General features: G+C 39.7%; 1 protein-coding gene across 1 annotated transcript in view; it reads left to right on the top strand.

Annotated features, from left to right (window-relative positions):
• The window catches only part of lrp5 (low density lipoprotein receptor-related protein 5), an 83,937-nt gene that overhangs the window by 34,914 nt on the left and 36,433 nt on the right, over positions 1-12,590 (top strand). The window contains exons 5-7 of the mRNA XM_007887588.2: positions 86-217; positions 4,489-4,885; positions 5,174-5,345. Of these exons, the coding sequence (XP_007885779.1) occupies positions 86-217; positions 4,489-4,885; positions 5,174-5,345 (701 nt within the window). The remainder of the gene's footprint in view (positions 1-85; positions 218-4,488; positions 4,886-5,173; positions 5,346-12,590) is intronic.

Below are 12,590 nucleotides of genomic sequence, written 5' to 3'. Positions count from 1 at the left end.
TTGCTGCAAAACAGGCACTATAAGGGAATTTTGTTGGATTCCAGACCAAACGCTTTTGTTGATTTTTTTTTTATTACTTCACCAGTTCCAACCCCATGTGATGAAAATAATGGAGGATGTTCCCATTTATGCCTGCTGTCCCCCAAAGAACCATTTTTCAGATGTGCATGTCCCACCGGTGTCCAGCTGGAGAAAGATGGAAAGATTTGTAAAGCGGGTAAGAATTCCCTTTTCTTTTGCTCAGCTCATGGCTTTTTGAAGACCATTGGGTCCCCACCCAAGTGTTGGCTACAATTTGGGAGAAGAGATTGTGCTTCTAATCGTTTGCCTCGTGTTTTGACAAAGCAAGGACTGAGAAACCAAATGGTCTTTATTCTACTCTTTGTGTTTAGATTTCTTGTTTCCGCTCTCTCAAGACCTTTTGCACTAACCCCTCAGGTCTTGGGACTTAATTACCGAGGACAAAAGCAAAGTTTTTTAGTTTAGCATTAAATTTCAACAAAGCTGCAGTCATTCCAAACATATATTTCTTTTGAAGTATACGTTTCCAAAGCGAAACAACAAACATTTGAGTGGATTTCCTTCTCTTCCCTTCCCCACCCCATTCCGAATAAAAAAAATGAGTTTGATGTTTTCATGACTGTGTTTACTTCATATTTAGACTGTTCTTTTTGAATAATTGTTGAAACCCATTGGCAACATTTCTTGAACATAATTTACTTGTGTGATTCTTATCTTTTTTTTGTGAATTTCCAACAGAAAGGCCTCACAAATTGTGTTTGTGTGTAATGTTGCTCATTCATAGGAATTGTTTAATCAATTAATTTATTACAATTTAAAATCCCTCTTTAGAAATGGAAATCGATTCTGCAGTGGAAACATTTATACAGTTTTATGAATTACATCTACAAAGCCCAACACCTGGCTAAATGTTCTTCTATACAAAGTGTTTTTTGTCCCACCTTTTTTGTGTGTCTGTGTGTGTGTGTGAGTATAGTAGGTTGTGAATGCTGAATGTGTGCGAGTGATCCTGAAATGCATTGGTTTTAGTGAATGCTGGTCGTTGAGAGACTAAAATTCATTGAGGCAGCAACCATCTTGAAATACTTTGCCTGTCAATGGAAAGAGGTGACCGTGCATTTACTCTGTAAACTTAATCTTCCTGTCTCATTAGTTGTAAGTTAAAACTGAGCCACAGATTCTTAAATAAACACCCATTTCGTGACACGGGCACAGAGCATATGAATTCTGCAACTCCATCCTTTTCAGGCTGTAAGCAATACAATGTCCACATTCTTTACCACACTATCGGGGTGGGAGGCATAGTTTTAGTACCATGTCGTTCAGGGTTTTCTTCGTTACACAGTTAGTGAGTGGAAGGGACAAGAGTTCCCAGCAGTGTTGACAGAGAATTTGGATGAAACAATGGCACATTGTACTAATCTGATTAGCAGACAGACAAATGGGAAAGGAATGGCATGGAGCTCTGGCAGGGCTTAGAGCGAACTGAGATTTCTTTTTTACATTTGTTTGGGTTAGGCTGATAAATTAGCGCATTTGTTACTATATTATAAACGGTCTTGTCACCTGTCAAATGTGAAGTGGTGCAGAGAAGGATGAAAAAGCACCCCTGTCAAGTTGGTGAGATGTTCTACCTTTTCCTTGTCAGCGCTGAGTGGACTTAATTTTGCAAATGTAATTCAACTGGTATTTTCAGCACCGAAGCATGACCCTTTCACAATGCAGGCTTGGTCAATAACCATTTAGATGGTTTGCACAGGCTACATTTCAAGACTAATTAATGTAAAAGTAAGCGTCCCTGTATTGATTTACTTTTTATGCAGCTGCCTGCAGAATTTATGTCTGCAATGTAAAATACTCTCTCATAGCAAGGAAAACTCACTGCTGCTTTCACAATGTTACCATCCCATTGCAATCTCCCTCCGGCACTACGTATTCAGCTTCTTTCATAGGTTTTAAAACGGGACTTGTTTGGTGCTAGTATTTGTGCTAGTATTTCATACTGGACAATTCTAATTAAATGAACGAAATATAATCTGTAGAATTCCAGCATGTATTGATGCATAAAAGTATTTGAGTTTAAGTAAATAATAATAATACTTGCAGTTGATGACTTGCACAGTCGAAGTGAATTGACTGTGTATTTTGTGGGTGAAATGGCCTTATTTCCCCCCCTGCTCTTTCCTCCACTGAAAGGATACAAATTATTCAGAGATAAATGGGGATTAAAACCTCTTTGGAACTTTAATTTCTCTGCATAATCAGACTGCCTACTGAGTGGGAAGTACAAACTTGTAATAAAATGTTTGACATTTGTCCTCAGCGCAGGCTGAAGTTGGTGTCCAACACTCCACGTCATTGGGTCTCGTTGAACTAACCTGATTGATCAGGAAACATTTCCACAGATATTCATTCGAGCAAAAAATGTATACATTTGCAGTTTCCCCAAAGCACATGTTCAAAAAGTAAAATTGATATTGAGGAGGGGTTCTGAAAATGTTCTTTTGAAGGCTTCAGCTACTTTTCAAAGGACGGCAGGTTAAGAAGACCACATGAAGCAGTATGAACTTATTATTATGCTTTGCAGTCAAAATGAAAGGATTATTATTATTTTATGGTGTCTTTCAGTTCTTCAGTGTTACCTCAGCTCACATGCTTCTCTTCTTCCAATGGAGGGTCAGAATAGTCTTCAATATTGTATTCTTCAATGCTGTACTTTAATGGTAGTTTATTAAACCACAGTGAATGGGTTTTAATGTTCGAGCCAAAGGCCCTTCAGATGTTCAATATCAAAACAAATAAAAGCCATTAGGTACCAGTTAGCGATCTGTAGATGTACAGGACTCACCCAAAGTTCTGGTAACTAACAAAAACAGCAACATTTTAATGTCTACTTTCATTCCCAAATTATATTGCATTAAAATGAATTGCAAGAAAATTGTGTAAAGGCTTAACCTAATGTTTAGTTTCAGATAACCATAAATTTGAGCTCCACTTTCATGTATTGATATAATTGGAACTCCCTCCATTGGGCTGGGCTCTTGTAACTCATTACCAATCCATTATACTACACATCACTACCAGAGTCTGCAATCTTCACTTTCTTAATTCGACCCAAAAATTTGATTTAAAAAATGTGCGCTTGTGTTTTCGTTTAAGCAAGCAATCGTTCATGTTTATACACCCTGTCATTGGTCTTGGAAAAAGAGTTTAGTGTTGTGTTCAATCAATTTTGATGTCATCGTTGATCCAAAGCAGTATTACAGAATGTATTACACTTTTATATATGTTAATCAGCAAAACCACCAATTGTTCAATGAAAATGTCTTGAGCAGTTTGGCTAAACAGAAGTACTATCCATTTGCCTCAGGCAAGCAGACAGTGGGTAATTTAGAACCTAATAAATTATAATAAACATGGGTGAATGATCACTTCATGGTTCACACCATATAAAGCATTCTGGACGGATGTGCTGCTGCCCTTATTGTTTCTGTGTTCTATGACTTTCAAGATCACCCCGATCCCTTCCAGCTAGTTGGTCGAGTATTTGAACTGAGTAATTATTGCTATAAAAAAAAACTCACTTTCATCTTTTCCAGCATAATATATCACAAAACAAATAATTGTCATGATAAAAGGGTAGCGGTGAGTGCAGAGAGGAGACGTGTTGATGCTGTTTTGTGAAATGCTGCTCACGTTATAGAGTGCAGCAAAGGCCAAGGTGCTTACAAATGCTGCTGCCATACTTCTTTTTCAAAACCTTTTGATCAAACATTATTTTTAGAATTATTTAAATGAAACTTTGATGAATAAGGAGTTCAGAATAGATGAAGGTCGGATGATTAATGGTGGGGTTGTGAAATTGTGTCCTGTTGAGTAAACTCTGGCATAATAATCCTATCAAAAATATGATCTTAAACATTTTAATGAGGAATCTTATCACTGTGTTAAATTGTTGTGTGCGAGTTGGGACGGGGGGAAGAGATTGACTTCGGTGGGAGGTGGGGGGCGAGCTGGAAATCTTAGTGAGTCCCAACAATCCACTTCAGCCTGTTTGTTACTTTGACTTAATTTTCTTCATTCAGATTCTTGATTCTGTGACATATTGACTCCTCATGACCAGCGAAGCAAGGTCAACACTTGCTTGTTTTGATATAACTACTTGATCAGTCTGCCACGAGACAAATAATTGCTTTCATTAATGCCCGAATTGTAGATCAAGACCCTTCTCTCTCTGAATGACGTTTTAGGATGCCTTGTCTGTTCAATATTGTTGACTTCTATCCAAATGAGGAGGAATGGGGGGGGGGAGCTCCGTGTTTAATGTATTTTTAGTTTTGAGCTCAAAATTTGCCTGGTCTTATCTGGGTTTGGCACAAAATGAACAAGATGGAAAGTCAATGTTTTGTTGTTTAAATGGTCTTGATATTTAGCTCCGGAAGTAATATCTCTTATGTCTTGCATTAGGTGCTGAAGAGATTTTACTGCTTGCCAGAAGAACAGACCTAAGACGCATCTCCTTAGACATGCCAGATTTCACAGATATCATTCTTCAGCTGAATGATATTCGGCACGCAATTGCCATAGACTATGATCCCGTCGAGGGTTACATTTACTGGACCGATGATGAAGTCCGAGCCATTCGACGTGCGCTTCTTGATGGCTCGGGGGCCCAGACATTGGTGACAACTGAGGTTAACCATCCGGACGGGATCGCTGTCGACTGGATCGCTCGAAACCTTTATTGGACTGACACAGGCACTGACCGGATTGAAGTGACCCGGCTCAATGGTACATTTAGAAAAATTCTAATATCCGAAGGTCTTGATGAGCCTCGAGCAATTGTGCTCAATCCAGTCACTGGGTATGTATGGAATAACTTTACTACGTAGTTCTTTCAGTGTGCAAACTTAGTCACACATAAAATGCATTGTGTCTTGTACAATGCTTGGCATTATTTACGGCCAACAGCCACCTAAGATTTTTTTTTCGCTGTTTCACATGCAAATGCTGAGATTCTGTGGCTGATGTTTATTTGTCAGCAAAATCCCTGTGTCTCTATTAAGAAGAAACCGCTGCAAGTGTATCATCGCTGTTTAGTTCAAAAAATGTACTGTTGTATTTTAAAAATTGATACTTATGTTTTTTACAGCTATATGTACTGGACGGATTGGGGTGAAAATGCAAAGATAGAACGGGCAAATCTCGATGGATCCAAGCGAATGATTTTGGTCAACACATCCCTGGGTTGGCCCAATGGCCTGGCTTTGGACTACACAGAAAACAAGCTTTATTGGGGCGATGCCAAAACAGACAAGATTGAGGTATGTTGTGAAGGTTGGTTATGTGAGGTGGTAATGTTGATAATCCCAAAATGATGATAACATCTGAGGTGCGGATTTTTTTTGCTTCAAGACCATTTGTACCGCTTTTATTTTGTTAGTTTGCCTGTGCAGGCAAGCCCGTCTGTGAAGACGGATGAATTTTTCCACCACCTCGTGGTCAGATCGTCATTGTGTTGCAGGCTCCTTCTCTCCCTTGGGAAACAAAGTGTGTGTATGCTACATATTTCCAACCTTAGACTGGGTGTCATCTATATAATCTGCTTTATACTCAGTACATTAACGATCCACCGGTATTATTCAGTGTGTTCAATGACTGTTCTCTTTCTCTCCCCCACCCCCCAATTCTCTCAGCATGGTCCAGGGTTGATTTCATTCAGATATTTTATAATAATAATAATCCTTGCATTTGATATAGCGCTTTTCATGTCTTCTAGATGCCTCAAAGCGCTTCAAACTGTTTTGTGCTCAACTGTACTCTATAACTGAATCACATGGCAAGCTGAAACCTTTTTATGATTATCACTTGCATTTCACCCATGGATTTAGTTTGGGTAGAGGGATTTTAAGATTTTCAGAATTTTCTCCAAAGTGCCGAGGCGGAATTTCTGGAGGTTGGCGTGTGTAATATTTTTAACCTATTAAAGTTAACAGTCAGTATTGTAAAGTGGATTACAGGTTTAGTGTCAGGCAAAGTTGTAGGCATGTGTGTGTGTAAAATTTCATGCAGTGAGACCAGCAGTTATTTTTCCTGGCAGGAACCTTTGCATCTGTGCTGTTCACAAAGAGCCCAGTCACTTCATTAAAATCTTGTATTCTGAAGAAGCCATTTGGCACAGCTCATCAAACCTTTCGTGACAGCAGACTATAGGGCTTTCCCTAAAGCTTTGGCACCCTGTGGTAACATTGTTTGCAACTGAAAAAACCTTTCAATTTGGCAGAGACTGAAAAAGAGTGCCATAAATGAAGCGTATTAAAATTTTGCACGGCTTGTGTTTATTGAACAACTAACAAGTTGAGACAAAATTGTTTTTTTTTAAAAATTGCATCTGTGTGGAAAAGGGATACTTTTTGCAGGAGCGAGATATTGTTTTACAAGGATTAGGCTTCCAGTAACACAGATGAAGGGAATAGACTTTTTTTTCGTAATTCTGCATAGCTCATTATCCCCCTCACCCCTTGTTTTATCACTAGTTTTCCATTATCATTTAACCCTTGCTCTATGAGTGTTTGCTCCAAGTCATGGCTCCACCCCACCTCCGCACTGCACCTTCAAATCCAGTTATTGAGAGACAATATCATTAATTTTTCTCATATAAACAAAAGATAGTTGAATCTGTAGCTCCATAATGAGTTGTGTGGCGGTGTGAAAGTCCCAGCTATGAGCTGTGGAAATCTACCTCGTGAGGATGTCACGATTTGCTGCTGTTGGAAAAAAATTGTGTGGTTCGACCTGTACCTTTTCAGCTTGATCCGAGTCAAAATGTAGCAGACCTGAGTGTGATCTGCATCCCTCTTGATGTGTGAAAACCATTTCATGCTGGAGTAGTAATGGAAATAGTTCTTTTAAACGTGCGCATTTCAAACATGGCATTACCAAATTTTAAATGCCACCAAAAGTGAAATGTACACCGAAGGCAAAGGTTCTGAATTCCTGATCTCAGACAGGACAACGGTAGGGATAGTGCAATTGGGCTTTGCCCCCTGGGTTATTGGAAGGGGAAAATTTAGGCACGGTTTTCCCCTCCTGCTTGTGCCCTCTCTTCTGGGATGATCAGTTTATATGGGTGCTGGGTGAGGACAGGATTGACTTCTGTTGATTTAGTCTGTCAGCACTTGGCAGGCAGTCTGAATAGAGCATTGCGTTCTGGAGTTAAATTAACTTGCTGCTTCAGCTGTTGCAAAGTGCTGCTGTGATGCCTTGTGTTACAGAACAGTCCAAATATGATAACAACGGCAATTGCTTTCAGTTCTGTTGGTTTATTGGGAGGAAGAACTCCCATACTTTGCTTCAAAGTTATAAATTAAGATGAATATATACAGCAAAGCCAGCAAATTTACATGATCATTCCCCATGATGCTATCTGGGCCTATTCCATGCTGGTGTCGTTCAGATGCTTCATATTCATTAGCGTACAACATACAGTGACTCCACTCTACAGTAATTGTGTGAAGCATTCCGAGATGTCCTGATGTGGATCAAGTATAAGCATTATTATCCTTCCCCATAAGCAGCCAGGTATCTCAGTTCATTGGCAGCAATGGTGCTTTGCATCAGTGATTTCAGTTTTGTCGATGCTCCAGGTGCTGGAGCTTCCCAAACCCTCAGTGTGTGCGTCAGGTGACTTCTTTTCTTTGCTTAAACCTTGTGTGATTGCCTCCTGATGTGCTGTATCAGGCAGTGACGAGCATATGTCTCCAACCTCAATCTTCTACATATTGTTCCCCATATTGGCTGTCCACAGGGAAGAAAGTCAGAGGATCCCTATATCTCTGGCAGCTAGTTTCAGAGTAGCATTGTCTGAGACCCGAGAGCGAGTTTCCAGCCCCTCTCAGTTTTCTGCATGGCATAGGAATACAAAAGGGAAAAAAACAGGGAATTATTTTCCTTACATTTACCATCTTGATGACATCTGCTTGAACTCTGATTTTCCTATTATAAATCTCCATTGCTAAGGTCTGTAAACTTTCACAACCAGCAGAAAATTTCATCCAGGAAATTGAGCCTCAAACAGCCAAGAAAGAGATCCCTAATTATGGAGTTTGCTGGACTTTGCTGGATTCATCGATACCATGCAATCACTAAGGAACCAAGCCATTCTTGTAACCTCTGGGTATGATTGTCAGTCTGTGTAGTGGAGGGGGCTTTTTTTTATTATTTGCTGTGGACAAACCAAGTGCTCAAGACACATTCCACATGTGAATGGTAGATTTTATCCCATCATGAAAGTCAGAGGAGCTCCATCAGAGATGGTTGCTATAACCCGCGGCTACATTTTGAACCAATTTACTTTTTTTAAACTTGTAATGAAATTACCAATTTAGAGCTATATCGGAACTGATAAAATGGTCTCAGGTTTTGAGAGGCAGGTAGATGGAGTAACGTTGTTTTGTAACTTTAGGTGTGAATTTTTAATTCAAAGCATTTAAACAGAAACCTAGCGATTCGGCATTCAAGGGATTATAGTTCCAAACTGACTTCAAATTGAAAGGAAATTGTTTTGGTTTTAGCTATTGTGTTCTGATGGATTTGTGTAGTATCTGACTTTTAACCTCACATCTGAAAGCTTTAAAAACAAAGCTCTGAAAGAGTGGTCTTTCAGTGAAGAAAAAAACATTGCTACAAAATAATACTTTAGCCTAATTATTGGGACTGAGATTCTGAAAATTGAAAATTCTGTTTTCGATTTTGCAATCTAGTTTGTGACTGTTCATATTCTTACAGGCCATTTTGTTTTAGAAACTTTAAAATCACGACAAAACCGGCTCTTTCTTTCTCTCTCTCTCTCTCTCTCGCCCCCATTACAAAGTAGCACTTTGTGTTTAACAGTCTCTCTAAGTGCGATGTTAGTAATGCACATTCCTCTTTTCATTTTAGGCTTTGTTGAAGCCAAATGACATTAGTGCTCAATCATGGCCCCAGAATGAAGCTCGTCTTTCAGGGCTTTTGATTGACCGGCATGATTCTGTGGGAAAGGAAGCTGTCCTTTTCTTAACGGGAGGTGACCCTCACCTTCTACTCGAACAATGAAGACATAATGGGGGCCTGATTGGGACTTATGAGAACCCCCACAGTGCGCCACACACTCCTTTTGGCAGAAGTGTCTCGCACTCGAACTTCCATTTGACAATCTTTCTTTCACCGTTCCTTTTCAAAAGAGCCCTTCAGAGCTGTTAGATTGTGCTGCTTTTATTCAGAATCCACTCAGATAAATAAAATTAAAAAAAAGCTCAAGTGCTAATCTTTAACAAAACTAACAATTAAAGGCAATTAGCGTGACTATTCTTTTCAGACTAAATTTTCCAACCAGTAACCTGCAGAAGCATTGTGATTTAATAATTGTGCAATAAAATAAAGATGTACATGTTTCTCTTCTATAGTTTTGGAACACTATATATCTTTATAGTATTTGGTGTCAGAGATAAAATAAACATCAGGTCTGCTGATTGAAGGTTTCTGAATATGTCTTGTGGCATTTGCAATGTGCCTATTGACTGCCTGAATGACTATAAATGGAAGACTTGGGAGTGTAGCTCTCCTCCCAGACACTCTGTGGGTCACAGTGAAAGTTGCTCTCTAAAAGAAACCTAGTTTTATATGGCAAACTAATTATCCGTTTTACATTTTTCCTCTTTCAACGTTGAGAAAAGGGAACTCTGATCTTAAATTTCATTTCAAGTTTTGTGTACCACCATATTTTGGGTTTGTAGATTGTTATGTCAATACACCGTGTAGGGAAATATCCAGATCTGCCCCTTGTTGGTTTCTGCCGAGTTTAATTTGATTTCCTGGATGGATGTGTGTAGTGCAGCTTGAGCAAACTTTGCTTCTTAATGTTTGCCATTGAAAGCTTGATTTCTGGCTTGCTTCCAAAAATTGCTCCTTTCATCTCTCCTTCCATATTTTGGAAATCAGACCAAATTAGTGGTATTCAGGATTCAGGGTTTTCAAAGAAGAACCAGGATTGTGGTCATTTGTGTAATTTGTGTTTTTTTTCTCCCTTGTCAAATTCACCTACTTTTTTAAAAAAGCCTCTGATCTTGCCTGACAAAACAGTGTTTCTCAATAGTGCAATTTTTTCAGATTCTTTGGAGATGCCGTACTCTTAAGTTCAGTGCTCTCCTTTAGTGAGCGTTACAGCAGCATGGTGTCTGACGTAGTCTCATTAAAGTTTTGTTCTCCATCAATTACAAAACTTCAAGGGAAAAGGGACCGTAGGCCAAGGAGAAAGGAGGAGCAAGTACATTCAATGTTCAGCACTTTTCATCCTTCTATCTCTCGTACACATTTGCTTGTTCGGTTCCTATCTGTGAACTTGAATCTCCACAGCTCCAAACAAAAAATGAATTCAGCATTTCCAGCAGGCAAAGTGCAAGATTGCCATCATTTCACTCCTTGATGCTGATTGAGAGCAGCAATTCCTGCTGGGAGAAGTGATTCCTGTTTCATGTGACACAACACCACTTCCAAAAGCACATTGATGGAGCACAAGTTGCATTTATACTTCCCACACCCAACTGCTCTCACTGGCACTGAAGATAACTCTGTCACATAAACGTTAATGAGCAGCCCATTGTTCAGCACAAAGGACCATTTCTGAGCTGTGCCTGAACCTATTCCAAACCGATTGCTTCTATGCTGGCGCAAATCACTATGCAGCCCAAACCACCTGCTCCAGGTGAACTTGCCAGACCAGTTCCAGCGTGATTCAATTTCCGAACAAGCTGCTGAATGTGACGGCACAGCCATATGCTGAAAAAATTGCAGTAGGTTAGCCTTGAAGACTACTGGTGGCGATGCTGAAAGAAGCGGGCACCCAGTCAGAAGAAAAACATGACTTGCCATATAATAAACATGACTGATAGAGCCTCCAGATGAGGAACATTAAAAGTTGATAATATTCAGTTTGTACTGTTCTTCCTCTTCCAACTTGTCCATTTGAGGATCCCTTTTGCAAACTGCATCAGATGATTTTGGTCGTCAAAAGAAATTCAAATCTGTTCACGTCAGACCAGCTGGGACCATTATTTCAGATTGGATTCTCCTCCCTATGAAGAATCCCTCAATTCCATTGCTGCTCTTTGATCACTTGGAAGTAGCTACAAACATCCTTCCCCCCCCCCCCCCCCCCCCGCCGAACATTTTTGTTGAGAGCATTTCAGTGACTTGTGTTGCAACCGTTCCTCCCTCGCAAGTGAGAGGTCCCGGATTTGATTCCCGGACAGGGTGAAAACCTTAGCCAGGTTTCCTTGCTCCACACGGCCTTGGTTTTTCTAGTAGGAATCTGGTTGTTAGTCAATTGGCCAATTGCTTTCTGGGGCTAATAATCCCTCAAAACATTTTTGGTCACTCAATCTAAAACTGTTTGTGGGTCACAGCTGTGTGAGGCATAATAACAATAATCCTTGCATTTGATTTAGTGCCTTATCATGTCTTTGAGATGTCTCAAAGTGCTTCACAGAATATACTGTAAAGTGAATTGACTGTACATTTTGTGGACGAAATGATGTGATAAGGCGCTTTATCAAATACATGGATTATTATTATGACGAACGTCCCTCTCCTCGTACATACATCTACAGCTGAGATCGCTGACGAGAGATCAAATGCAGAGCTCTCAACGGCATTCAGCCCTCGCCAGCATTCGTTTTTTCCTCCTGCTCCATGGCCAACATTGTACCCTGTTGCCACCCTGTCAGAGATTGGGTAGGAATTCAACCAAGGCTCTTCTTGATCATCATTGTGTTGTACGGTGCTTTTGACCACCAAGTCCACACATAAATCAAATTTAAGCCACATTTTTTTTAAAATGTTTAATAGTATACTATTTAAAATTAGTTTAAAGGATGAGTGGCACCATCCAGACCTCATAAAAATTAATGGTTCTGAAGGAATTTTTTCCGACCGTTTTGTTCTGTTTTTTAAGAGTGTCTGTCGGTGGGCGAACGCGCATGTGTGTGGTTTACTGCTCATCTATATATAAACACTGAATGTTGATGACCTCATTGCGGCAACCAAACTTGGAGCAGATACTTAGTCTACCAACATGCAGAAGCTAAATTTGATATCGCTATATTTGACAATAAGCAGATACTTATAGCTTCATTTCTGTGTGTTTTTAGCTTGTCCACAGGGTTCAATTTGGTAACATGCGATTCTAGCAGGCACTCTTTAAAAAGATTTACTTCCATTTTAACTTTAAAATCCCTGCTCCCAGCCAAGCTGACATCCTATGTATGTTTGGCACGACAAGGAAAATGTTTTGTAACAATTTCACTCGAGAAAGGTTGTACTTTTGTTTGTGTTATTGATTCCCTGCCTCTCATGGACAGATTACAGTCTTTAATATTTGCACATAGGTCCAGTTCATTATTATTTTTTTCTCCCACCTTCAGTCCTGGTTGCTCAGGAGAAGAAATGAAAGGAAACCGGGGAAGAAAGTATTAGCGAATAGTAAAATATTTGAAAAAATGTGAGGAAAATAAGCTAACTAGCGAAAGTTAGGA

This window comes from Callorhinchus milii, unplaced genomic scaffold (assembly GCF_018977255.1).
Source record: "Callorhinchus milii isolate IMCB2004 unplaced genomic scaffold, IMCB_Cmil_1.0 Scaffold17, whole genome shotgun sequence".
NCBI classification, from domain to species: domain Eukaryota; kingdom Metazoa; phylum Chordata; class Chondrichthyes; order Chimaeriformes; family Callorhinchidae; genus Callorhinchus; species Callorhinchus milii.
The sequence above is the reverse complement of the archived record's forward strand: the minus strand, read 5'-3'. Positions and strand labels throughout refer to the sequence as shown.